This window comes from Callospermophilus lateralis, chromosome 16, assembly GCF_048772815.1.
Source record: "Callospermophilus lateralis isolate mCalLat2 chromosome 16, mCalLat2.hap1, whole genome shotgun sequence".
Classification (NCBI taxonomy): domain Eukaryota; kingdom Metazoa; phylum Chordata; class Mammalia; order Rodentia; family Sciuridae; genus Callospermophilus; species Callospermophilus lateralis.
Genome location: NC_135320.1, coordinates 55,814,205 through 55,841,363, shown reverse-complemented (window position 1 = coordinate 55,841,363; position 27,159 = coordinate 55,814,205). Strand labels below are relative to the sequence as shown.

The 27,159-nt window shown below is 33.8% G+C and overlaps 1 protein-coding gene across 3 annotated transcripts in view; it reads right to left on the bottom strand.

Annotated features, from left to right (window-relative positions):
* Positions 1-27,159, bottom strand: part of Vps13b (vacuolar protein sorting 13 homolog B) — a 736,334-nt gene that overhangs the window by 175,379 nt on the left and 533,796 nt on the right. For all 3 annotated transcript variants that reach the window (XM_076835849.2, XM_076835851.2, XM_076835850.2), the window contains exons 34-35: positions 22,957-23,644; positions 2,288-2,425 (exon numbers count right to left, since the gene is read on the bottom strand). In XM_076835849.2, coding sequence (XP_076691964.2) covers positions 2,288-2,425; positions 22,957-23,644 — 826 coding nt within the window. The remainder of the gene's footprint in view (positions 1-2,287; positions 2,426-22,956; positions 23,645-27,159) is intronic.

Sequence of the window (27,159 nt, the reverse complement as noted above, 5' to 3'; positions counted from 1 at the left end):
AAAACAACTCTTCTTTCTTTGTATCATTCTCCTTTCCTGTATCCCCAAATTTCTGGAGTTTGGTGTTCAGAAACTGTGACTGATGCTCTTGGGAAAATTTATAGTGTGTGTGTGTGTGTTTGAGATTTTAAAAAATAATTTTAATAAAAGTCACATAAAATCTAGCTACAGAAAGAATAGTCCCCAGACCAATAGCATTCACTTCATCTGGGAGCTTGTTAGAAACAGACTCTCAAGCTCTACCTTCTAGAATCATTAAATCACCATTTCCATTTTAACAAATTCCTCAGAGATGTTTCAAATGCAGATTCAAGTTTGAGATGATTGCTGTAAAATAACTGTTTCAATTCAATAACTTAAACATTTGAATCTCCAAATATATTATCATCATTATTAAAAGGACATGAAATAAAATATGGTGTATACCTACTTCCCAGCTGTAAAAAGTAGCCTAAGAAACAGAAAAGTACAATTACTTTAAAAATCACATTTTTGGCTACACAGTCAAATTGAGTGCTAAAATTAAAATGTACATATAGGCATTTTTCTTAAAATTCAATTTATTTGGATACATTTGAAAATATGGTGCTACCTACCACATGGAAACTTGCAGATTCCATTCCTTTTACAAACAAATCAATCAAATGTAAACTACAAGTGAACTTCTTAGCCAAATTGAGTGAAAGACTGCTTAAAAGCAAATGAAAACTGAAAAATAAGAAGTAATCCAAGTTTCCCTGTCTTTCCTCCATGATCTAATGATGTGTTGTTCTTACACTAAACCTGTTCAGTCTTTCACACATGAACATCTCTGAAATCAGAAAATGTCCTCCAACTGACAAAGAAAAACTGAATCAGTTTCAATGGCAGATTTTTTTTCTTTCTCCTTGGTGATACATAAAATGTTTTTTCTTAAAAATTAATGATGGTTCAGATTCAATGAAATGTGGTACTTCACACTTCATACTTAACTGAGTGCTAGGAACCATTCCTCCAATCCATCTTCTACTACTATTACTACTAGTAGATGTACTACTACTACATCTACTACTACTACGTAAGACTTGGCTTCTTCCAAAACTCTGAAGACGCCCTTGACTGCCTTAATCAGTTTCTCACTTTCCTTCTATTCTTTAAAACCATGTTTAGATATTTATCATGAAAAAGTTCTTTATATTAGCACTGGAGATATGTGCTTAAGTAGAAGTGGGCCCTCGTGAAAGGGTCAGTGCAGGTGATTTCAGGCTCTGCAGTCCAGACATCATGGCTAACTGCCTTCTCCATCTGTGTAGTTCGTACATTGACAGGCCACAAAACAGACACTCAACAAGGTCCACAAGTGGATATTTTTCTTCATCAAAATCCATGCCTTCAAAGCTGTGGCTGGAGTCTTAGGAGAATGTAACATCATTGTTTGAAATTCCTAATGAAAAAACTAATATTCCTTTGATGGATAACATATTCTGAAGTACTATAAGCACAATGAAAGCAAAATGAAAAAACAGGAATTTATGTTAATAAATAGCTCATGCCACACTGAGAAGAATACTAATAAAAGAGGAGGAGGAACATAAGATGAAGGTATAAGAAAAAGAGCAAGACAAAGAAGGATGAGGAGAAAGAGAAGAAATATCTCTAATTATGTTAAAATTAGTGTGGGACAGATGCTCAGAACTAGTGTTTGGAGTCACAAAGACCTAGGCTTCTGAATGGCTCTTCTATCACTGGCATTTTACTTCACTTTTCTTAGTTTTATTCAGAAAATAGGAATAATTGCAGTACCCATTCCTGAGTCTTTATGGGTATGTAAAGCACACTTTGATATCTTTAGCTGTCTAGAACTGAGTGCTATGTTTCAAGTACTCTGTTAAGCATCTAAAGTAAGTGTACACAACTAATTGATCTATATACATGCTATCTTGGTTATGTATATCATATATCCCATCCATTCACCCATTCATTTTATTCTCTTTATATTACAGGTAATAAAACCAAGGCACAAAAGACTATAGCAATTGTTTAGGATTACACAATTAATTAATAGCAAAAGTAAAAACAAAATATCAATCTTTAGCTTCCAGTCAATTACTCCTTAATAAAAAAAAAAAAAAATTTGTCAGACTTTTTGATCTGTAGAATGTACAGCCTCAAAGACATATACTTCTGGAAAATAAATCAACTACTCATTTTTGGCAGGGAATGTCAAAATCACTAACAGATCTATATGCAAGTTCATATAGACACATGGGAAAAAAATGTAGACCCTTTTGAATTATGAGTTTCTTACCTGGTCCATTAAGAAAGTCTTTAATTTGCAGCATTACAAGGGAAGGTGGAATACCACTTTTGCTGTCTATTTCTCCAGGCACTGTCTGCAGCCACACAGTGTTGTAATCAAGGGCTTCAGGCAGTGTTTTCCCAGGATCTAGAGGGACAACAATAAAATTGAAAACATCAATTACATTATAGACATCTCATTATGGGGTATGAGTTTGAGTTGATAAACAGATGAAAAAAATGATTAAATAGCTACATGTATCTTTCATTGTTTCCTTTATTTGTACATTACAGTCTACAAGTACTTGTACTGAACAAGATCAACTATGACTGTACAAGATGGGATGATGCAATCTCATTTTCCAGGACAAGGCCAAAGAGAAAAACACCTTCCAAATCTTATATCATCTTTGAGTGAAGCTAAGTTTCTGTACTCTGTTTCTGTACTCTGCTGACTCCTAACAGTTTAATAGTTAGATTTTTAAAAGAACATGATGTTGGAAACAAATTAAAGAAAAAGGGCAACCTTGTCAGCTTAAAAAAAAATGCATATACATGTTCAAAGATGCAGTGGATTAGTACTACTTAGAGGTTATTTGATCTGTTTTAGAGTTTTACTGACATTACAATCACTTTTTACTACAAGGCTTTTGAAGTTAACTTCAGTAGCTTTCCCATAACCTTTTCTAATGATAAAAATTGGTCAATCTTTTACTAGTTCCAATTAGACTAAAACTTGGGTTTCTTTTGTTTGTTTTGACTTTGTTTAATATTATGCATGTTTTTTACTTTTTTCTGGTTGATATTATGTATTTTTTAAAAGTATATTTTGGCTATTGGTGATAGCAAACTTAATTTGCTTTTTAATGCTTGGAAATCCACAACTTTTATTGAAATAGCTCTTTAAATAAAAATGACTGCTGTATCTTGGCATACAGTGTAGTAGGCTTTTAAAAAACTTCTAAATATTCACAGTTTTTCTTTAGTTTCAAGATTGTTTTACTCTCTGTGTTTTAATGGCCTCTGAATGTCAATTTTATAGGGATATTCTTGCCATAGAGCCCATCTATTCCATTTTCAGTCTATTTGAAATGTGTTACTAAAGCGTTATTTATTTTAGCTTTTATTGATTGGATTGCTTTCAAGAATAGCATTTACATACAATGTATTATATTGAACATATGGTTATATAGTATTACTGTCATATGTGAACTGGGCATATAAATTCTGCCTTGGAATTTGTATTTCTTGACCTTATCATGTGATCCTTATGAAATTTGGCACATACAAACCTTTATGTGATTTCAAAGAAAATACTGAAAGCAATTGATTGTGACGTTAGATCTATGTGGTAAAGATCAAACAGTCAGCTAGTGCATTCTTCCCTTTTTATATGATCAGAGAATTTAAAACAATGAGTAGACCCATTACATAGTAAGACTATACTATTCTCTCTTTTAAATACAGTGGTCAGTTCTGGTGAATGGATAATAGAAATCTGATGCTATAGGATCTACACTCTGTATGAGCTATATAAACCTACCAGAACCTGAGTATCTATTCCTAAGGTCTCTCCTATCTAGATGTCACCAAAAGTAAGTGGTGTTTGCAAGATCTATATGAGGAGACATAATTTTTCACATTGAAGAGAAAACATCTGAGAAAGAAAAAGTTACCTGATCGAGAAAACATAGATGTGATATAAATAACAATAAATAATGAACAGACATGAATTAAGCTGAGGTAGAAATGTTAATAAGATATATAAAAAACTGGAAAGTAAAACTTAAGTAGAACAAATAATAAGAAATGAATTCCAAATTATATAGAATTAAAAAAAATTGTTATACTTATTGCATTAAAAAAAAACAGGGCAGGAGTTGTGGCTCAGTGGTAGAGTGCTCGATTAGCATGCACGAGGCACTGGGTTCGATCCTCAGAACCACATAAATGTAAAATAAAGATATCATGTCCACCTAAAACTAAAAAATAAATATTAAAAAAATTAAAAAACACAACCCCAGGGCTGGGGCTGTGGCTCAGCAGTGGCACATTTGCCCGACATGTGTGAGGCTCTGGGTTTGATTCTCAGTACCACATATAAATAAATAAAATAAAGATCTATCAACATCTAAAAAAATTTTTTAAAAACCCCACAACCTGTTTTCTACACTTTTCTAGGGATAAGGATTCCAAGTAGCAGGACAATGTACACTATGTAAATGTAAGTACATTAACTGTTATATCCTACATCATCAACAATAAGATGCCCAAACTAGAAAACAAAAGACTGGTGTACAGTAAGTATATGGCATATAAAACTTTTGTCAAAGGATAACATGAATGAAGTAAAAAGTCAAATAACCAAAAAAAGATAAAATTGCAACATAAGTGACAGTGACAAGAAGGAGATATCACTAATATTTAGAGTTTACATAATCCATATAAACATCAATAGAAAAATCTGTGGAGTAGGGAATTAGTAATTAAAAATGGCATATAAACATTTAGAAATTGAAACATTAAAAGATACTAGTTTTAGCCAGGTGCAGTGGTGCACACCTAGAATCCCAGTGGCTCAGGAGGCTGAGAGGCTCGTCCTCAGTGTGTGTGTGTGTGTGTGTGTGTGTGTGTGGTGAGTGTGTGTGTGTATATATGTATATATACACATGCATACACATACATATACACACTATATATATACACACACACATATATACATACACACATATATATACACACACACATATATATACACACATATACACATATATATGGATAAATTCATAAATTCAAATATATAAGTAGTTTTTTGAAGCTTTTTAAAAGTTTTCATTTTTTCTTTTACTAATCCTTCTGGAGAGTACTGCTTTGTAAAAAAACAGGAAAAATCTGTTTAGCCTCACTCTTAAATGGGATTTACAAATTAAAATGATAAACTCAAGTTTTCATTCATGAGATTTGATAAAAAGATTGATGCTGATATCCTATTGTGTAGAGGGCAAAGGAGGAGAAATAGATCCTCCATGTAAGGTGGATAAGAATGTACATGCAATATTTCTGTATGATCAGGGAAATTGGTTGAGAATGATTGCTCATCAAAATTCAAAATACTCACGCCCTTGGCATCAGAAAGTTTATCTATAGAAATCTAACTTAAAAAATACTTGAGAATCATAGATTAATGTCCTAAGAAGTTGACTGTAGCATCATTGGAATATTAAAAATCTGGGGAAAATAAAATTAAATATCCATCTATAGAGAAATGGTAAAATAAAATAGGACTAAGCTATGAATACTACACAGAATACTATGCTGCTGATAAAGAGAATAGAATCTCATGTACTGATATAGAAGTCCTTCAAAATACTTTCTCAGTGATTAAAAAAATAAGTAGGACAGTAGGGTTAGTAAATTTGAATATAAAAAGCCTATATGTATATAAATGTATACATAAGTACTTCTTTTTTAAAGATGTATGGATGATCCTAACCATATTTTGATATATAGACCTATAAGTTATTTAGGACTAAAGACAAAATAGGATTCTTTACAATCAATTTATAAAAACTAAAAGAAAGAGAAAAAGAAAAAAAAACCCACTTCAACAGGTATTTTATGTCCTTCTCTCATCAAGGTATAAACTGGGGAATGCCAACTTCTGATTATGTGAGTGAGTTTTCCAGGTCAGTGAGGTACATTGTGTGCAGGTGCCTCTCCTATAGTAGATGTTAGAGGGCCAAGCCATGTGGTATTCCACCTAAAAGTCTACCCTGGGGCACTTACAAGGGGAATGAGCTAATAAGAGATAAACCAACTGACACTAGTGGGGAGCAGAATCAGGATTAAGACTATAAAAGTCTATGAAATCTAGCCAAGAAAACCAAAATTTTAATGACTATTTCCTATGAAATATTAGGATAACTGCTTTTTTTAAAAAAAGTATGTCTGAATTTATAAGGTTGGCAGAACAGAATACTTGAAGTTAGAATCATCCAGAAAAATATAGGTAGCATTGCTGATGAATATGATGAAACCGGTATCTCCTCTCCTGGCTTTGGTTCAAATCTCTCCTTATATCTGCCTATAGTCTTGGCAATTAGTTAAAGCAGGACTAGCATAAGAGTATGTTAGAATCCTAGAGAAACTGCTCAAGTTCCAAGTTCCAAAGTCACCATTTAGTCCCTATGATCAGATGCTAAAGAAGATGGCTTCTAGACTTCTTGGACTCTCCTCAATTTAACTTCCCCTTAATTCCATCTTCAGGACAAGAAAACGAGTCATGTTCACATTTCTTGGGGTCCATATACCTGGGAAAGCACCAGAACAACTAAGATTAAATGAGCTTTTAAATATAATATAAGCAAAGTGACAAAGACTAGTGTTTCATACTGGAAGCTCCTTCCAACTTCTTTATACTTCAGAAACAGTTAATTTATTCAACAGGGAGAAGCTCTCAAAGAATAAACTGTGCCTAATGTTGGATGGGCACATTTACACTCTTGTCCTGAAGCTGAGAAAAAAGATGGTCCTATCTTAGGAGGAAGAATAAGAAGGTGGGGAAATGGGTCAGAATAAATGGCAAATTTGCTCATAGCAAGGCCTTGAGTTCAATCCCCTACCCAAAAATTGATGAATATAAAATGATGTTGAATTACTTTTATACTGGATACTTCTAAGAAATATCCATCATAGATACAATTCTTTTATATATATATAAAAGAAAACATATATGTTTTCTTTTTATACTATGAAGAACTTTGTTCGAGAAAAGTTAGAACTCACTTTTAAAAAACACTATTATGGACCAAGTTGTAACATTTCCTTTAGGTTGACCTCACCCCCCTCCCCAAGAAAAACATGTCACAAAGAAGATCTAAAGAGAAAATTGAGAGCCTCAGTTCAGTTTCCAGATTAATCAAAGTATTGGATTTCATAAGAACTTGATCAAGATTGGATTCCTTATATTCATAGATGACTTTACTTTTCTTTAGAAAAATCTCATTTCACTGAACTGCATGGGACAAATTCCACTAAATCTGATAAAACTGTCTTTTAAAATGCTGTAAACTAAAAAAAAAAATTAACAACAACAACAAAATGCTGTGAGCTATTATTTTTAATCCTTGGCAGACATTTGTAGAGTTAAGTATATATTTGTTTACCATTGGAACATACTAAATACAACATAATTCAGCTTAGCCAACTCAAAACAAAGCTTTGAAAATGAACAATTATGTTCTTTTAATTTTCTACATGTCAAGAAAATTGCTTTAAAAAAAAAAAAAGAAAATTGCTTTCCAAACTCACATAGAACAGATGAATGGGACCATTTTTTAAGCTTTATTATTATGCTGCTTATGTTCCACTATATATCCTGCTATATACATAATTTTTTTCATAAAAAGTTAAGCTTTTACTAAGTTACTAAAAAAATGTTTTTCCCTGCAGATTTCAGTGGTAGTTTCCTCATTATGAGAATGATGTTTAGCTCAGTGTTAGAGTGTTTGCCTAGCTCACACAAGGTCCTGAGTTCAATCCCTAGAATTATTCTTAACCTCCCCCCCAAACTGATATATACAATGATGTTACATTACTTTTATCCTGAATACTTCTAAGAAATACCCATCATAGATATGATTCTTTTTTTTCTTTTTATACTATACATAAAGAACTTTGAATTTAAAAAGCCAGTGCCATAAAAATCTGTTTATTTCAAAGTACAATACCTTTTATAGAAAGGACTGAAATGGAATTCTAAATGAACATCATTTCCCTCCTTACTCTACCTTCTCTTCTCTACATGGTGACTTTCATCAATCATAGGCTTACTGTGGAATTGATAGTCTGCATCTCTTTGTTCTTTCTCCTGACTTAATAGCACCTCTGCAAAGGAATTGGTTGAGAAATGGCAGAAAAATCAGTCAGTCCAATAGGTATTTTTTTCTGGCAGTTCCAGGCAAACGTTTTTGCATGGGAGTTGCAAGTAACTATAGCCACAATAATATTTTGGTTCCCTTGACTCAATTTCCTTATGATACTCCTATTTTTTTATATTTCTGTGGAAATGAGTGCTAACCTAAATATGAAGTACTATTGAGGAAATCCTCAAGCTATCCTCCTGCTTCTGCCTCCTGAGTAGCTGGGACTACATGGAGCATGCCACCACAATCAGCTTAACCACGTTTTCTTCAGCAATCAATAGCCTGTCACCCTATTACTGGCATTGGCCTTCTAATGTATGAATCTGATCTTGTTTCTGCTTGTAGGGTCTTGTCTAATATTGTCAACTCATGAAATGATACCATGTTTTACTTCCCAATCTTACTAATGCTGTCAGCATTACTAATGACATATAATTTAAATTGTTTTTCCCAAACTATTATTATTATTATAGATTCAAAATTCAGTAAATTTTGCTTTGAGGCCATATTGCTTTGCACTGACTGAATTTTCTCATGGTAGCACATGATAAAAACATCATAAATTCCTCAGATGTGCAATAAAACAAATGCTTGGGTGACATTGCATTGCAAATAGCTTCAAGATTTACTTCTGATAAAATTTTATCACTTCCAGAAAGTCTAGAAGCTCTACTGTAATTTTTCTAAAAGAAATAACAGATATATACATTTTTATTCACTTTTGTTGGCGAAGTCTTCAATGAACTGTTATACAGATTATAAGTGTATTTGAGTCCATCATAGCTAATGGGATTAGGCCTGTCCCAGGCTGCCACAGAACCAAGGTGGTGCCTACACCTGCTTGGGGCGACTATTTCTCTTTGGTCTGAGGTATACTGCTGTAACATTTGTGACACAGCATTGAGATCTTGAGTAATTACTGGAAGGTGATATGATACTGTCCTATAGAAGAGATTTGAGAAATAATTTGTTAATAACCCAGGACTCACTGAGCACAACTTAACTTTCACAGTGCTTTCCTACATGTGCAAGTTTTAACATGGAAAAAAGTATGGGGTAATGAAAAGAACAGGGACTTGGGAGTAGTCAGATTTGTGTGTAAGAGCTGATCCCTTTTACTGGGTAAATTCAGTTTCATGGAGCCCCAGTTTGTTTCCAAAGTGGGGATAATAAACTAAATTGTGAGACTGTTGAGAATTTTATATTATATAATTTTATATTATATAATGTATACAAAATGTTTGTATGGGACTTGTCTTGGTAGGAATTCAACAAAGAGTCACCATTTTGTTTCTTCTATACAAACTCTATAAACAAAATGAGTGTGTGTATATGTAAGTGTGTGTGTATTCAAGTGAATACTCTTCATGGTTTAAAAAGTTCTTTTTTTTCCTTTTATTTCCCATCTAAAATAAGAGAAAAATAATAGAAAAGGTAAAAAATTTTTAAAAATTTTTTTGATTATTATAAAGTATGCCATTTTAGTCTTAAAAATTTAAAACTAAGTTTTTATTCTTAAAAATTTTTTGTATTTAATTAAAAATATTAATTAATAAGGTTTTAAATAATAGTCAACATATTTGACCTCCCTGTTAGTACTTCAGACTGAGAAGAAATTTCACTCCACTTTGGTTCTGATGATTACCAAAATTGTATCCTTACCTCCTTTCCCCTTAGAAGTATTTGGCCTATATGTAAAATCAAGGAAGTAAATAATCTGCAAGCCAAAATAGTCTGTTTTCTATTTTCTAAACTAGACATGAGAGTAGTATCTGAGTATATCAACCTTTATACAAAGACGACTCTGGAATTAGACTTGACAGTGATTTTCAAGTGAACATAGCGAGTGTGGAAGGAATTCACTTTCACAGGCTGTACAGAGTGGAAGAAAATATCTTAAAAGGTATCAGGACAATAGGTCAGCACTTCAAGATTCCTTGCTTTCCTTTCTCTCAATTCTTAAAAAAAGATGTTTGGAGGTGGTCTTTTAGTTTAATCCTTTTATATCTAGATCAAAACAGACAAAGTTTCTTAAAAGAACTTGCAGAAAATTTAAAGGAAAGCATTTTGTAAGACCTATCATTCTAGATCTGTTTGCCTCTATCTATGAAATTAACGTTGTTAAAGCTTCCAAGTGAATTAGAAACCGTGACTGGCTTGGTCTTGGCTAGGCTTAGTGGCTGAAAGTACAATTCCCTGCAATAAATGAACCCACTACCAGAATAGTAACTCTCAATCCCTGGACATGTGAAAGGCAAAGCTATAAGCTGTAAGTTTTATTTGTTTTTCTATATTTCTTTTATGCTTCATAATTTAATGGTTACCTGCTGCAACATGTGACTAAATCAGGGTCACTCCAGGTGTACTGGGCTAGCACTAAAAATCACACAGACACAGAAAATACCTTTTTCTTGGGATTCAGTGTCAGCTCCTCTGCCCCAGCTTCCACAAGGGAGGGAAGAGAGGCAGGCATAAGAGAGAGAGAGAGAGAGAGAGAGAGAGAGAGCATGCTTATTTATTGGGGAGACACTCTAGAGAGTTCCACCCAATTGAAGCAAGGGATTGGGTTTTGAAGGGGTGTAGCTCCATCCCATTGGGTGATGCCCACTTGCTTTCGCGCTGTGAGCAGAAGTCAGTTCCACACCTCCACTGCACAAGGCTAAGGATACAGGCTCAGCTCCTGTTCATGGTGGCCCCGATAGTTATCCTTTTTTAAAAAAACAAAATCAACTAAACAAACAAACAAACAAAAAAACAAGCCACAGAGGTCAACGTCCATGAGGTCCCTATGATACCTTATATTATTAAGAATCCTAGATCCAAAAACCACCATAACACCTCAATTCATGGAAGCAGAATTGTCTAAGAAAACAATTCTAAACTGTTCTGAATATACGTGTGCATCATCTCTTTCTGGATATCCAGACGTCTGGCTAACTTCATAATATTATTATTTCCTATGCTCTGCTCTTCTGGACCTTCTCTGCACCTGGTAAGATGTGATGAGAAAGGACAAGAGATTTCCTGGCTTAAAACACCTGGTCTGCGACACACAGGAACAGAGGAGATTATAGTGGCTGCTGGGATGTTTGATCATCAGTGTATATTGGCTCTTAATTGTTTAGAACCAAGGCTTCCCTATCCCATGATACTATAAAGTTGTGGTAAACATAATTTTAATGCATATATAATACAGAGGATATACCAGGGTGTATTGTTAGGCATTTGATTATATCTTGTTTTTCACTGTCATAAGGAATGCTGGGATTAAGTATTTTTATATTAAAGCAATTTAAATTTATCTTCTTATAATTCCTGAAGCAGAATTATAGAGTAAAAGAATATAAATATTTTAAGGTTGTTAAAATTTAAATTGTTTTTGGTCAAATTTTCTTCCTTCTTTCCTACTTCCCTCCCTCTCTCTTTCTCCTTCCTTCCTTTTTTGTAAGCATATTCTTTCTTTTTAAAAAATATATTTAGTTGTAGATGGACACAATATCTTTATTTTATTTATTTATTTTTATGTGGTACTGAGGATCAAACCCAGTGCCTCACAAATGCTAGGCAAGTGCTCTACCACTGAGCTACAGCCCCAGCCCTAAGCATATTCTTTCTACTTAATGACGCTAGTGAATACTGTGTGAGATATGAATTCAAGAAATTCCTTTTATTTTGTCCTATTCTGTGATATTCTTGGTCACTTTCCTATTTGGTTGTTTTCATGTTAAATTCTAATATGGGTTTCAAATATTTTACAAAGTATTAAAATTCAGTTCAGTTAAAATAAAGTGTTATCCTGAAAAGACATGTAGTAACATGTTCTTTAGTTTATGTTTAGTTTAATCCTTTTATGTCCTTTTATATGTTTCTTTCTTTCTTTCTTTTTTTTAGTTGTCGATGGACCTTTATTTTGTTTATTTATATGTGGTGCTGAGAATTGAATCCAGTGCCTCACACATGATAGGCAAGTGCTTTACCACTGAGCCACAACCCAAGCCCCCTAAGGTGTTTCTTAAAAGAATTTATAGAAAATTTAAAGGAAAGCACTTTATAAGACCTATCATTCTAGATCTGTTTGGCTCTATCTAAAAAATTATTATTGTCAAAGCTTCCAAGGGAACTTAGTCAGAAGCCATGACTATGCTTAGTCTTGGCTAGGTTCAGTGGCTGAAAGTACACCCCCCTTTATCTATGAAAGGAAGCTGAACTTAATTCTAACCATCAACCTATTGTCTACTCTAAGCAAAGTCTGAATTCTGTATGAGTAAAGTCAATTCAGAGCCAGGCATGGTAGTGTACCTCTACAATCCCAGTGACTTGGGAAGGTGAAGCCAGAAGAATCATAAATTTGAGGCCAACCTCAGCAACTTAGCAAGATCCTGTCTCAAAATAAAAAATAAAAAGGACTAGAGATTTAGTTTAGTGGTAAAGTGTCCTCGGGTTCAGTCCCCATTACCAAAAAAGTAAAAAATAAAAAAAATATATAAAGCCAAGTCAATGTCTTTAAATGATTCTCCCCATTTTTTTTTCATTCATTTTAAGCAAATTCTGATGATTAAAATAGGTATCACAAAGGCCAGGATATTAATCATGTTAAAAAATGAGAGTCTATTAATTTCTCTCTTCTGCTATTATTAAATATTATATGAATAACATCATACAATAATACATTATATAATATTATATAATATTAAATATTATTATATTAAATAATATTAAATATTATTAAATAACAGAAGTCTCAACTTACAGCTGAATAATGCTTTACATTTACAAAACATTTTGGAAATATTATCTCATTTAGAACTCAGATTAAACTATTCCAGTACAAAGACCAGATATTATTATACCCATTTGAAAGATAAGGAAACTAAAGCACTAAGAAATACATCTGCATCTGAACCAAAAAGAAAAGTCAGGGTTTCTAATGTCCTTTCCAATATCTTTCTCCATATAACATTAATTCCCCCAGATGACAGGGCCATTTCTTATTTAACCTTCTCCCTGAATGAGGTACTAGAGTGTCTCTCATTTAAGAAATCTACTTACTTGCAGATGCCTGTCAAATTAAGAATTTCAATCTCACATTATTTTCCAACAACAAATGTTTCTAGCAGCTAAATTTTCAGATAAATGTCAAGTTGTGATCATTATGACGTTAAAGTCACAGGTTAATTCTAAGCCTTTCCAGGGACATTAACAAAACCTTTAATTCTAAAGAGACAGGTAATTTGAGTCATAATAACTGAATGAAATCAAGATATGATTTATGAGGTGTAAAAAGCTAGCTTATGGTTTTTTAAACTATTAGTTTATTCAAATGTCTTTGGCACATTTTTTGCAGTCCTATTCATAAAAGCTAAAACTGTCAATTTCTGAAACTGAAAAATTTCACATTACATAATAATTATAAATATACTGAAATGATGTTAATTTTTCAGTTAAGTACAATTGGTATTTTGAAATAGGCTTAAATATATATAACCAATTAAAATACAACAATAATAATATTAATATTCATTGAGCCCTGTGTAGTACACTTAACCAAGAGCTTCACACACCAATTAATTCTTAAAACAATGCTCGGAGGTTGCTACTACTATTACTCCCACATTACATATAAGGGAACCAAACCAAGGATTAGAAACTAAAATAACTTATCCAAGGTCATACAGTTGTAAACAGCAGAGCTGCGATTACAACTCAAGACTGATTATCTCCAAATCTAGAGTCTTCTTGGACTCCATTTCATGTCTGTCTCTTAAATAGACATAACATTATATCTGCAACATTTATGAAATTTTAAAATGCAGAAATACTAGAGATATTATATTTTGAATGTTACTCTCCAACAAAGAAATGTTGTCTGCTTTTTCATTATGATACAATCTAATACACTTTAACTTCTGCATTTTAATCTAGCTGATGTTTTCATTGTTATAATCAGATAAAGAAGTTGCAAGATGAGTTATCATTTTCAACTGGTTTATTTGTTAGGTTTTAGCACACATCAACAAATCATGAGACATTGGCCTGACTGTATACCAGGAAGTATGATGGTAAGTTAAGTTCCTTCAGAAAGGTTGAAACTTTCAACTGATCAAATGGCACAGTCATTTCTTCAAAAACAAACAAAAAAGCCCTACATAAATAAGAAGAAAAATGACATTCTGAGGCTGCCTTGGGCTGCATAGTTAAGTTATGAGGAAATTTCAAATCTGGACTCCATTACCTTAAACAAAACAAATACCAATTTTTAAATATTTATAAACACAACTAATACGATTATGTTAAAAACAACTACATACATCTTTATTTAAATGAGAATTGCCAATAATACAGCTGGTACACATAAAGGTACTGGCAGAAGATCTCATTTCTGCTAGAGGCTGCTCTAGGTGGAAAGGGCATGGAAAAGACTATTGCCATGCTATTTTAATATTTTTAAAGACCTCTTAACTTATAGACATATTATTTTATTTACTTGGACTAGGTATAAAGTCATTTGAAGTAGATCATAATTAATAGTTAAAAAGAAAGACATTTAAGCTGATAATTTAGTGTTTAAATAATCTGCCAGTTTTTAAATTAAGGAAAGAAAATATTGTGCTGTATATACTTAAAGATATAGTTAGCATAACTTAGAATCAGTAAATTATGCAGATTGGGAATTATACTTTACTAATAATACTTCTGAAATAAGAAATTTTTATTTTATTTCACTTCAGCATTATAAAGTAGATGTAGTTATAGATTACATTTATCAGCTATTCTGGATAGAACTCATAGGATTTAGGTTTTATATGTATTACATATAATATACACAAAATTTAATTATACATAAATCATATATATAACAGTCACATGTGCTGGGGAAGGTAGATTAACAAGAAAGGCAATTCCACACTGAATTTCCTCCTATAAATTGATTTTATAATATATGAAAGGAAAACCCTTAGGAATGCATATAGGAAGAATACCATTGCCACCCTTTGAGTATTTGGGTATGTTCTTTGCTTAGTGGTGACATGAGCAAAATCAAGTTAATGCTGACAACTTCCTAAAAGCAGTAATTATTCATTTATAATATATTTAACTGAACTGTGTTCACAGATGTAAAGATATACATGTATCACTTTTGAAGGAAATCCTGTATTAAGTTTCTTGAAAACCAGGTCCTGGATAATGGATTAGAAAATATTATTTTAAAACTGCAGAATTCTTGGTGTCAGTCATAATGGAATAAATTCACTATTGCTGAACTCCCATGGTGCTTATAAGCAAAAGCCCTATCAAAAAATATAAAAAAGCCAATAAATATTTGAGAGCTCTGAAAAGTGAGTAAGAATAACACAAATTGGGAAAGGGATCCATAGAGTAGTGAGTTTCCTGTTTGCTTTGTTTTGCTTTTGCTGTTTTCTGTTATAACTCTGACTTAAGAGTAAGGTCTAAGTTGTGGTACACAGTGATGACCAAATCCCGACAGAAATCCTCTCTAGACATTAGGTCCCTGTAGTTTCAAAAGGGTGTGAGGAAAACGCTGCTACTTATTCTCCTTGTTTTGCCGAGAATAATTGTGTGTGTATGTGTGTGTGTGTGTGTAGACAGTGATGGCAGTACAATGGTGGCAGTGAAACAGGCAAATAAGACTTTAAGCAGCTATTGGAACTGTACTTCACAAGGTAAATGTAAACACACCTAAAATGACTGGAAATCTAGAAGTTTTCAACAGAGAGACAGAGGCTACAATAAATAAATAATTTATATATATATATATATATATATATATATATATATATATATATAATTTTAGAGCTGAAAAATCAATAAAAATCATCTAATCTGAAGAATGGGACAGGGGGAATGAGAAAAAAAGTCTTAGAGATCAGTAAGGACAATATTAAAATTAACATTGGAGTCCCAGAAGTAGAAGAAAAAGAGAGTGATGTAAAAAAAAAAAAAGGCTGAAAACAATGGCCAAGAAGTCTCCAAATTTAATAAAAACAGAAACACTAATATACAGAGTCAAGAAGCTCAGAGAATCCAGAATACAAAACAAACAAACAAATAACTCAGAAGTCCTGCTGAAAAACAATTGCAAAAGGAAGTTCTTGATGCCAAAGGAAAATGTACCAGAGGAAAACTTGGAACTTTAGGAATGAAGGAAGAGCAATGGACGTGGTAAATATCAGGAACATAAGAGACTACATTTTGCTCCTAAAAAAAAAAAAAAAAAAAAAAGACATAGGATTACTGAGGCAAAGATCAAGCTCTTATTTGGTAGGACTTTCAATGTATGTTGATGTAATACATAGGGTAATTAGAACATAAATGGGAGCCAGGCACGGTGGCACATGCCTGTAACTCCAGTGGCTTGGGAGGCTGAGGCAGGAGGATTGTGAGTTCAAAACCCAATTTAGCAAAAGTGGGGCCCTAAGCAACTCAGTGAGACCCTGTCTCTAAATAAAAAGTACAAAATAGGGCTAGGGATGTGGCTCAATGGTCAAATGCCCTGAGTTCAATCTCTGGTAGCCCCACCCACCAACCTCCTTACCTCCCTGATCCTGGCAAAAAAAAAAAAGAGACCATAAATGGGAGATAATAAAGGAAACTATAAGATTGTCAGGCTTCTACACTTTCCTTGAAGTGATTAAAATATCACCTCTAAGTTGACTATAAAAGATTTTGTATCTATAGTGTAACCCCTGAAGCAACCATTAGACTATATTACAAAGAAATATAGTTGAAAAGTACATAAACTAAATAGAATATTTAAGAAATCCTGCAATGCACCTAGAGCTGTATCTACTAATAATAAAAAATTCATTAAAGATCAGTCCTCTGTAACTAAGCAGATTTCCTTAAACCATCACATACAACTGATAACAGATTTTCTTTTTTTAAAAATGAAACTAAAAAAAAAATATTTATTATATTTTTAGGTGTAGATGGATACAACACAATGCCTTCATTTTTATGTGGTGCTGAGGATCAAACCCAGGTCCCACTGTGTTAGGCGAGCACTCCACCGCTGAGCCACAATCCCAGCCCTGATAGCAACTTTTCTAAATTTCCTTCACAGAATAAGTTACAGTTCTTACTTAATTCATCTAAAGTATTTCACAGCACTCCATTTTATGAAGATCTATGTTCTGCTAAACTTCCATCAATTATAATTATTAAATGAAGTGAGGTATCTAAAGGCACAAGGTCTTATTTATTACTGGTTTCTCAGTATCTTGCACGTTTGATAAAAGGCAGGTGTTCTAACTGAATGCTTAAAAGATGATTCCCAAAGATTACCTGAATGTAGACCTGAAAGCAAGGACTAAGAGGTTCATTATAAGGTAATGAGTCAAGTTGATTACATAAGACAGGAGGAAAAAATGTGATTTCAAAAACTAACTTAATTTCTTGAGGTCATCTTGAGATATTATACCATATTCTAACAATGCTTAAAAGATTTTTAGTATTTGCTTTCAGAGTTTTTATTACTGTCTCCTAAATGTCAAACAAAATTAAGCCTTCATAATTTAATGCCAAAATAATTCCATCTTACTAGAATCACCCAGAGCCATGCTTTAGCAGTAGAGAATGTCAATGATCAAGTAACTTATCATTTTTAGGACCTAATGAATTCTAGAATAAAAATCTCTGAGATGATCAGGTCTTCTGTGCATAAATTCCTTTGTAACATTCTTGCATAAGAACTATAGTTTTCAAGTATATATTTCTGTTCTAATAAAATTTTGAACTTTCAGAAATCAATTTCCAATGTTTTTCATTTTTATTTTCTGTCAGAGAAATCGACAATTACAAGCCACATTTTCTTTTTTTTTAAAAGAGAGAGAGAGAGAGAGAGAGAGAGAGAATTTTTAATATTTATTTTTTAGTTTTCGGCAGACACACATCTTTGTTTGTATGTGGTACTAAGGATCGAACCTGGGCCGCACGCATGCCAGGCGAGCGCGCTACCGCTTGAGTCACATCCCCAGCCCAAAACAAGCCACATTTTCTAAAATTACATTGCAATCAAATAGTTTTGAGCTCATAAAACAAATTTAAAAAACAGAAACAAAGAACCTAAACAGCATTTCCACAACCACATAATGTGTGTCCAAAATATTGAAAAGAATCAATTATTAGATGCATATGTGTGTGTGAGAGAATACACACACACACACACACACACACACACACACATGCACACACATACATATACAAAATTACTATTGCCTGGCTGTTACTCCTTACTTTTTAGAAAAAGATTAATATTCAGAGTGAAAGTGGAACACTGTAGAAAGACATAACATGTTTCTTCTTCCATCTTTAACTTATGGTACCTTAAACAACTTCTTGACTATTCTTAAAAGGTAAGCTTCACCAAGACTGTGGAACCAACCTAGATGCCCTTCAATAGACGAATGGATAAAAAAAATGTGGCATTTATACACAATGGAGTATTACTCTGCATTAAGAAATGACAAAATCATAGAATTTGGAGGGAAATGGATGGCATTAGAGCAGATTATGCTAAGTGAAGCTAGCCAATCCCTTAAAAACAAATGCCAAATGTCTTCTTTGATATAAGGAGAGTTACTAAGAACAGAGTAGGGAAGAAGAGCATGAGAAGAAGATTAACATTAAACAGGGATGAGAGGTGGGAGGGAAAGGGAGGGAGAAGGGAAATTGCATGTAAATGGAAGGAGACCCTCAGGGGTATACAAAATTACATACAAGAGGAAGTGAGGGGAAAGGAGGGAAAATATAAGGGGGAGAAATGAATTACAGTAGAGGGGGTAGAGAGAGAAGAGGGGAGGGGAGGGGGGAGGGGGGATAGTGGAGGATGGGAAAGGCAGCAGAATACAACAGACTCCAGAATGGCAATATGTAAATCAATGTGCAACTGATGTGATTCTGCAATCTGTATATGGGGTAAAAATGGGAGTTCATATCCCACTTGAATCAAAGTGTGAATTATGGTATATCAAGAACTATGTAATGTTTTGAACAACCTACAATAAAAATTAATTAAAAAAAAAAAAAAAAAAAAAAAAAGGTAAGCTTCACAATGGCACTCTTTTGCCCTCCAATTAAAAGGCACTGAGGACTGCTGGACATCAGAATCAGAAACAGAGCTAGGCACTTCTGTCTTACTCTTCCCTCTCCTCCCCTCCCCACCATGACCCTTAACATTATAGCCAAACATATTTCTCTCTTTCTTTTTACCAATTTAGTTGTCTCAGGACTTCCAAAGACTACTGGATATGGAATGGGGCTTTTGTGGATGAGGGAAAAGTGCCACACAAAGTCCTTTTCTTTTTTGGTACTGGGGATTAAACCTAGGAGTGCTTAACCATTAAGCCACATCCCAGCCCTTTTTTATATATAGAGACAGGGTCTTGCTGAGTTGCTTAGGGCCTCACTGAGATGCTGAGGCTGGCTTTGAACTTGTGATCCTCCTGCCTCAGCCTCCCAAGTTGCTGGGATTATAGGTACGTACCACCACATGGAGCGCGCAAAGTCTTTTTGGATAATCAAATTGATAATGGGACTTTAATGGGTTCATGCACGTGGACCAATAGATCAGAAATTTCCCAGATTGGTTTTTGAAAAATCATTTCATTGACATTTAATAACATTTATACATTTATAACTGTGAAGAAACAATCAGTATTCTCCTGAAAGTTTCAAAGAAAGATTTCATCTTTAAACAAGTAAAAAAAAATTAAGTTACCAGATATGGTAGTGACTTATTCAACTCCCTGAGGCTAAAGCAGTATAGTTAAAATATTTTTGGAAAGGTAATGGTGGAGAGAGAAATTCCAAATTACAGCATGATAGAACTTTAGAACTTTTATCATCATCACATTTTACAGAAAGTAAACAGAAACCCAAAGAAGTCAACTACCTGGATAAGATCACTGTGCCAATTAAAGGTAGGACTGGTAATAAAATCTTGGTTTTTCTACTTTCTAGTTTAGTAGTAATCTTTATACCACATAATAAGAACAACTAAATCAGAAACAGCAAACATTTGTGAGGGCCTTCTACTCACTACTAAAGTACTCAATTCTAAGTACTTTAGAGTTATGGTCTGGAGTAGGCCAATGGAATCTGAGAGATCCGTGGATTCATATCTTGTTCTTCACTTCAGAGATTCTAGAGTTTGAGAGTCCAGGCTCAAAAGTTCAACAAATCCTGGGTTTGAATTATATCTCTGTTTATTGCTAGGTCTGTGGCCTTGGGCAATAATTTAATTTCCCTTTTAGTTAGTTTCCTCATCTACAATATGAAATATAACTTTCTTCAAAGAGTTGTTTTTAGAATGAAACAAAATAATGCATTTAAAGCACTTAGTACAGTGCCTGGCAGAGTCAGTACTAAATAAATGCTAGTTACATCTTTTTATAACCACTGTATTTTTCCTTTTTTAGCTTTCTGATCAATTTTGCCAGATCATTAAGTTCAATTTCAAGAAACATGATTATGTGCATTAATAACTCTTGATTGTGAGTGAGTACAGAATTACTACATTTAGATCATGTAAGTGTCCAGGTAGATGACTTTTATATAAGAAATGGTATCCACAAGGATATCATGTAGTGGAAGCCCCTTTAAGGCAAGAAAGACTTTTTCCTCCCACACATATATTTCATACTAACCCTAGCTCATGATTTTCATTCTAGCTTCATCTGCTGAAATTAGGTTCTATGTTCACTTACATACAGAGTCCTCCACTCCCTAGCAAAATACTTTATTATTTTTAACTTATGAAGATATAATTCAAATGATTATCTTTGGAATGAGACCTCATAAATTTGCTGTATACAGATTTAGATAGAATATATAAACTTATGATTTAGGAGTATATTAATAAAATGGATTAAAGCAGACCAACTCCTTCAGGAAAATGGAAACAAATATATCAATGGTAGCTTTCTTCTGTTATAGTGGACCTTTGCTTGCCTCAGCTCAGTGATTATTTTCAAAGGCAGAGGATATACACAGAGTATCCTAAGGTTGGGCTTGAAGTAAACAAAACAAGTCTGCTGGGATCTGTGTATCCCTACAAATACTAGTCTGGAAGAGTCATAGCTGTTCATATCAGTCCTTTCCCCTGTTCTACTTATCTCTTCCAGGACCACAGAAGCCACCTGGCTACAGATTGACTGCAACTAAATGAATTTAATGAAGAGCTAGAAATGAAGATTTATTTTCATAATCCTGGACCCAGTTTTCACCAATGTCAAGCAGACCTTCAAACAGGTACTAGATATGTAGGCATGAGTCCTTGAGCCATATAACATGTTATACCACTCCAGTACCATCCTCATCTCCACTACTTGTGAAATACCTGTTTATTATATTGTAGGCACCAAGGAAATGACAAGTGTATTTGAAGAAGGGAAGCAGTAATGCTGCTAAATGTTTAACAAATGTATTGGCATATGAGAGCTGATTAATTGTTCATATTGATAGTGTAAATACTCCTATCATGGCTGATTTAAGCTACTAATGACTTAACAATTAATTGCCTTGCAAAGTTCCTGAAACTTTTTTTTCAACAATTGGGTCTTTTAAGCCTGTATGAGCAGCCAGCCCTAGCACATGACTGGAGAGAGGTCTATTAAGCAGCCTAAGGGGTAACCCTAGGTCACTCTTTCCTTAGCAACTGGCCAGTTACCCCTTTGGTAAAGCAGGGGACTTGAATTAAGCATTGGCAAGAAACTAGGGTTCTTTCAATCCTACTTCCTTGGGCTGTCTTGATCCCTACACTTGCTGTCTTCTCTCCAGGGTCCTGCTGTATAAAATGGACATTCTAAATGCCCAGAGCAAACCAGCCTGCCTTCAGATCAGACTAATTCTCCAAATGCCTCACTGCTGGTATCCATCTGCTACATGGGACTAAGACCACCTATAGCAACACAATGCCTGAACTACACCTGTTCTTTCTAGGGTTCTCTTCAAATACTAAATCTTGGGTGACCTAGCTACCTTCTAGACTTTGCCTCCAAATTTCCAATTCTACATTAACTCAGGAAAAAGCCCTCTCATTCTGACTCACTCAAGCTCATTTCCAACAAACATAGTTACCTCGGAGTTCATATATCTTAAATCTGAATATTTGCTCACCTTCCTAGTTTCAATGAGCTTCAGAAGTTCCATAGTTATGATACAGGATACCCTCTGGTTATAAAATAAGTATGAATGGGATCACAGGGAACACCATTAACAAATATTTTTGTTGTAAATGTATAAACAAATCATCTTACTTTATTAATAAACTTTCTCCATAATATTTAATTTTGTGCTGGTGCAGTGAGATGAAAAGATCAAAAAGAACATCCAAATGATAGACTTCCTGTGTTAAAGTATTTTCCTTCTTCATCTATACAGCTGCATTAACATGGATAGTATACCTTTGGGCCATTAATATAAAAAAAAGATAAGCCTCCCCCACACTGGAAATATTGTTGAGCATCTCTATAGCCATGAACGACTCTCCTTTTCATTCACCTCCTAAGAAAAAGTGAACATTCATAGGCACAGCAAGAATGTTAAGGCTAAGACTTGGTAAATTTCAAATTTAAATACTATTCAGCTGTGGGACATGCACTTTATATATTCTGTCAAGAAAAGAAGGCTGTCTGCTCTGCCAGCTGTTTTCTGTTTGATCAGTATTGAAACTACAGGAATAAAATTTATAATACAGTAGTAATTATTTAATCTCTAGTAATTTGAAGGCTCTTACCTGTACATTTGTAATCAGAGGCTACCCCTTTAAGCACAGCATCAAAAATGGATATTTCCACTCGCTGCTTTCTGTGGTGACAACTCAGAAGCAAGGAAGGCTGGGACACAATAAAGTACAAAAACGGTTCTAGTTGTAAGTCACCAGTTCCTCTTCGACCAGGCTGCCGGACAATAGTTATGCCAAGTGCTTGTCTTGCAGATGATCTCGTGGATGCATGAAGACTTTCAAGAGAGAGAACCCCTATTTTTTTTCCTGAAGTTAAAGAAGTGCTACTGCTTAAGAGATCTTCTGCTGTCACCATGGAAATACATGCCTGGTTGGGCTTAGCAACATCTGAATCAACTTCTGAAAGATTTAATGAACTCTTGCCTGTTTTTTCATCTTCCTTCTGTTCTTGTGATTTTGATTTGGGCAAGGCTGTACAGGAATAGGTCATTAGTGAGATTCTACTTGCTGTAATAAATATGTCAAAAGGAATAAAATTTAGATTTTTTACAATTGATGACTGGCGTGAGGGACGGGCAATGCGGTGCTGACTAGCACCACTGTGCTGCTCTATTTGCACTATTCTGATTTTAACACTGTCACTGCCAATTCCACTGTCCTGAGCACCACTGTACCGAGATGAGGTTTCAGCCATGCCTCCATCAAATGTATCCATTTTTTTCTGTTCCTGTTTGGAGATCTGTAAGAAAAAATAATATATTTCAAACCTGTGCATGTCAAGTGTTATTATATAAACAAGTTATACAAACAAGGATGTTTAAAAAGGAACTTAAAATAAGTCTAATGAAACAGTAATCATAAAAACAAAGTAGGTAGGTAGGTACCTTCTCAAAAAGAAATTCACCATAGAATTCTAATACTTGAGAAAAAGCATTAAATGTGCATTCCCTTCATTAAAATAAACTTTTAAGTACCAGATTATCTTATTTAGGCTTAATACAATCTAGCAGATATTTTAAAAAACACCTCTTCAAATAATGATTTTAGTATTCTTTATAATGATTTTCCAAGTAATACATAGTTTCCAAATCATATTTAATGTTGGTTGAGATGATATTTTATGTAGACAGATTATATTGTTCTTTACCCTTGTTATAAAAGTGATTTATAGGTTTTTGCATAGTGAGGAATGCAGAAGAAAATCAGTAATCCTAAATTATGAAAGACAAAGAAAAGTAAATAAAATTAATGCACACTATTTAAAAAGATGTTTATTTTTCTTTGTATAATAAGACTTGGCCCAAGGGTAAATGTAGGTGATTAAATAAAGTCAAAGTCAGAAAATAAGTAATTAAAGCCTCTCAGGGTAGATTTTTCCTTTGTGCAATAAAGGTTATTAGTTCCCCAAATTGTCCACGCATGAATCCGAAGAAGAAAACCAGGAACAACTTGGTGGCAGTAGAGGTTATGATCACATTGGCAGCATGACTTCCCTTCCTCTTTTGTATGTCTTCCAACCATCTATTCAGCAACCAGATTTTTCATTTACTTTTTCTTTGAAGTAATATAGAATTATCAATGTAACTATGGAAAATCCAGAATAATAAGAGAAAAAGCAAAATCCTCTTACTCCTATTTTGTCAGCAAATATAACCAATGATATTATGGAGCATACTTCTTGTAGTCTTTTTTCCTCATTTGCATAGATTCCCTCCATCTACATACTCTGTGGTTATGATCATACTGTAGAGACAAATTTTCAGCCTACTTTTTAACATGCTATTATACTCTGCATAAATAGAGCTTTTAAAAGGCTGCATAATATTTTATTTAGTGTTAGGAATAATTTGTTCAAGCATTTCCATATAATTGATATTCAAGTTTCTAATTTTTGCCAACAAACATCTATGACAAACATGTAGTTGTATTTCTTAAAAAACGGGCTCCCAGAAATGGAATTACTATGTAAATGGCATGAATTTAAGTTACTGCTTAAGAGATCTATTAATTATCTTTCCATAAAGGCTGCACTAATTTACATTACTATTAGCAATAGAAAATTATCTCCCAAAGTACTGGATAATTACTTATCAGTTTTTAGACTCTTCCTTAATCTGGTTGGAAAAAAAGAGTATAATTTGCCCATGCTACAAGTTATTGTAAGTTGCTTGTCAAGTGCTGATTGTGGAAATATTCAAGGACTAATAAACATTTAAAGAGAATGATGCAATAGTTATTAAAACTTTTCAAATAATATTAATTGATTTCATAGTTGTTAAGGAAGACATGTTGTGAAAAAAATATGCTATCTGAAACAAAACAACTTGTCCCTGGCTTTTGGAAGACACCATGTTCTTTTAAATCATTCTACTCTGCTGTACTTCTGCCTGGAGCACCCCTCTGAGTTTGCCATAGCTAGCAAAAATTTGCTTGTCCATCAAAGTTAACGAAATTTGTCTGAGAATTATTTCTTTACTCTTTGTTCTCTTGATGAGATTAGTACTTCATTCATACTTCCATTATGAGTGAGGATGGGTATATTCTACTAAAATGTTCTGTGGTGTTAATATCAGACAGGGTTACATGAATATAGTATAGGACCATATAACATTTTGGTCAATGATGAATGCATATACTATGGTGGTCCCTTGAGATTACAATAAAGCTGAAAAATTCCTATTGCCTGGTTTCTCTGTAATCCTAATATCATGAGAGCAATGCATTACCCATGTGTTTGTGGTTATGCTGGTGTAAATAAAACTACTGCACTGCCACTCATAGAAAAATACAGGATATCAGCTATTTGGGCAACTGAGGCAGGAGAATCACGAAACTGAGGCCAGTTGAGCAACTTAGTAAGACCCTGTCTCAAAATAAAAAGTCTAGGTATGAAGTTTAATAACAGAGTGATGGAATATCATGTGTGAGGCCCTGGGTTCAATCCCCAGTTCAAAAAAAAATAATACATATAATTACACACAGAATATAGTTGATAAGAAATTACCGGTTGTATCTTTACTATACTATACTTTTTATCATTATTTTTGCATATATTTTGACTTATAAAAGTTACTATCATGTTAAGTGAAATAACTGAAACTCAGAAGGTTAAGAGTACTATGTTTTCTCTCATATGAGGAAGCTAGAGAAGAAAAAGTAAAACAAAGGTGGGGGTAGAGCTCTTAAAACTCAAAGACATATCAGTGGAAGAAGGAGACCAAGAGATGGGAGGGAGAGGTGGGGAAGGATGGGGAAATGATATTGGACAAATTATACTGTTACATTATGTGCCTGTACAAATATTTAACAATAAATCCCATCAATATGTACAACTATAATGCACCAATAAAATATGTGGAAATAAAAATTTACTATAAACCAGCATGCCATGTTACACCTACAGCAGCCTCCTACACTACATCTCTCTTCTTGATTGCTTTGTTTTTTCTTGTGCTTGAGTTTTAATCTCATGTTGTTTTGTACATCATGACCCCCCAACACACATAAGCCTAGGTGTAAAGTAGGCTAGATAGATCATCTAGGTTTGTGTAAGTACACTTTACAATGTTCATATGATTAGGAAATCACCTAAAAGCATGTTTGTCCCACCATCAAGTGATGCATGACTATGTATAGGCTTTGGAGTCAGACCTGGAGATCAAGCCCAAGATGACTTTGGGAAACCTACAAACCTTTCTAAAGCTACATACTCATATCTATAAAATGAGAAATAACAATTCCTCATAGTTTTATTATGAGAATTTGACAAGGCAGTGTGCGTGTTAAAAAAAAAAAAAAAAAAAAAAAAAGGTCAGCACAGTGCCTGGCACGCAATAAATACCCAGAACCAGGTAGCTATCATATCTTCTACTAGGTGAAGAACTGCTGAAAGAATGGGCCAAGTCATTCCATGGATCACTAAGGAGCAGGACAGTACCTGGCTCATTGGAAAAGATCTGTAAATATCTGATGCGATGTTTGTTTCTGATACAATATTAAATGAAAAAATACTTGGTGGCACACACTATAATCCCAGAAGTTCAGGGGGCTGAGGCAGGATGATTGTGTGTTCAAAACCAGTCTCAGCAACTAAGTGAAGCCCTAAGTAACTTAGCGAGACCCTGTCTCTAAATAAGAAATATAAAAAGGGCTGGGGATGTGGCTTAGTGGCTAAGCTCTGCCTGGGCTCAATCTCCTGCTATCAAAAAGATTTTAAAAAATAAAATAAATTAATAAAAAAATACTTCCCATCAA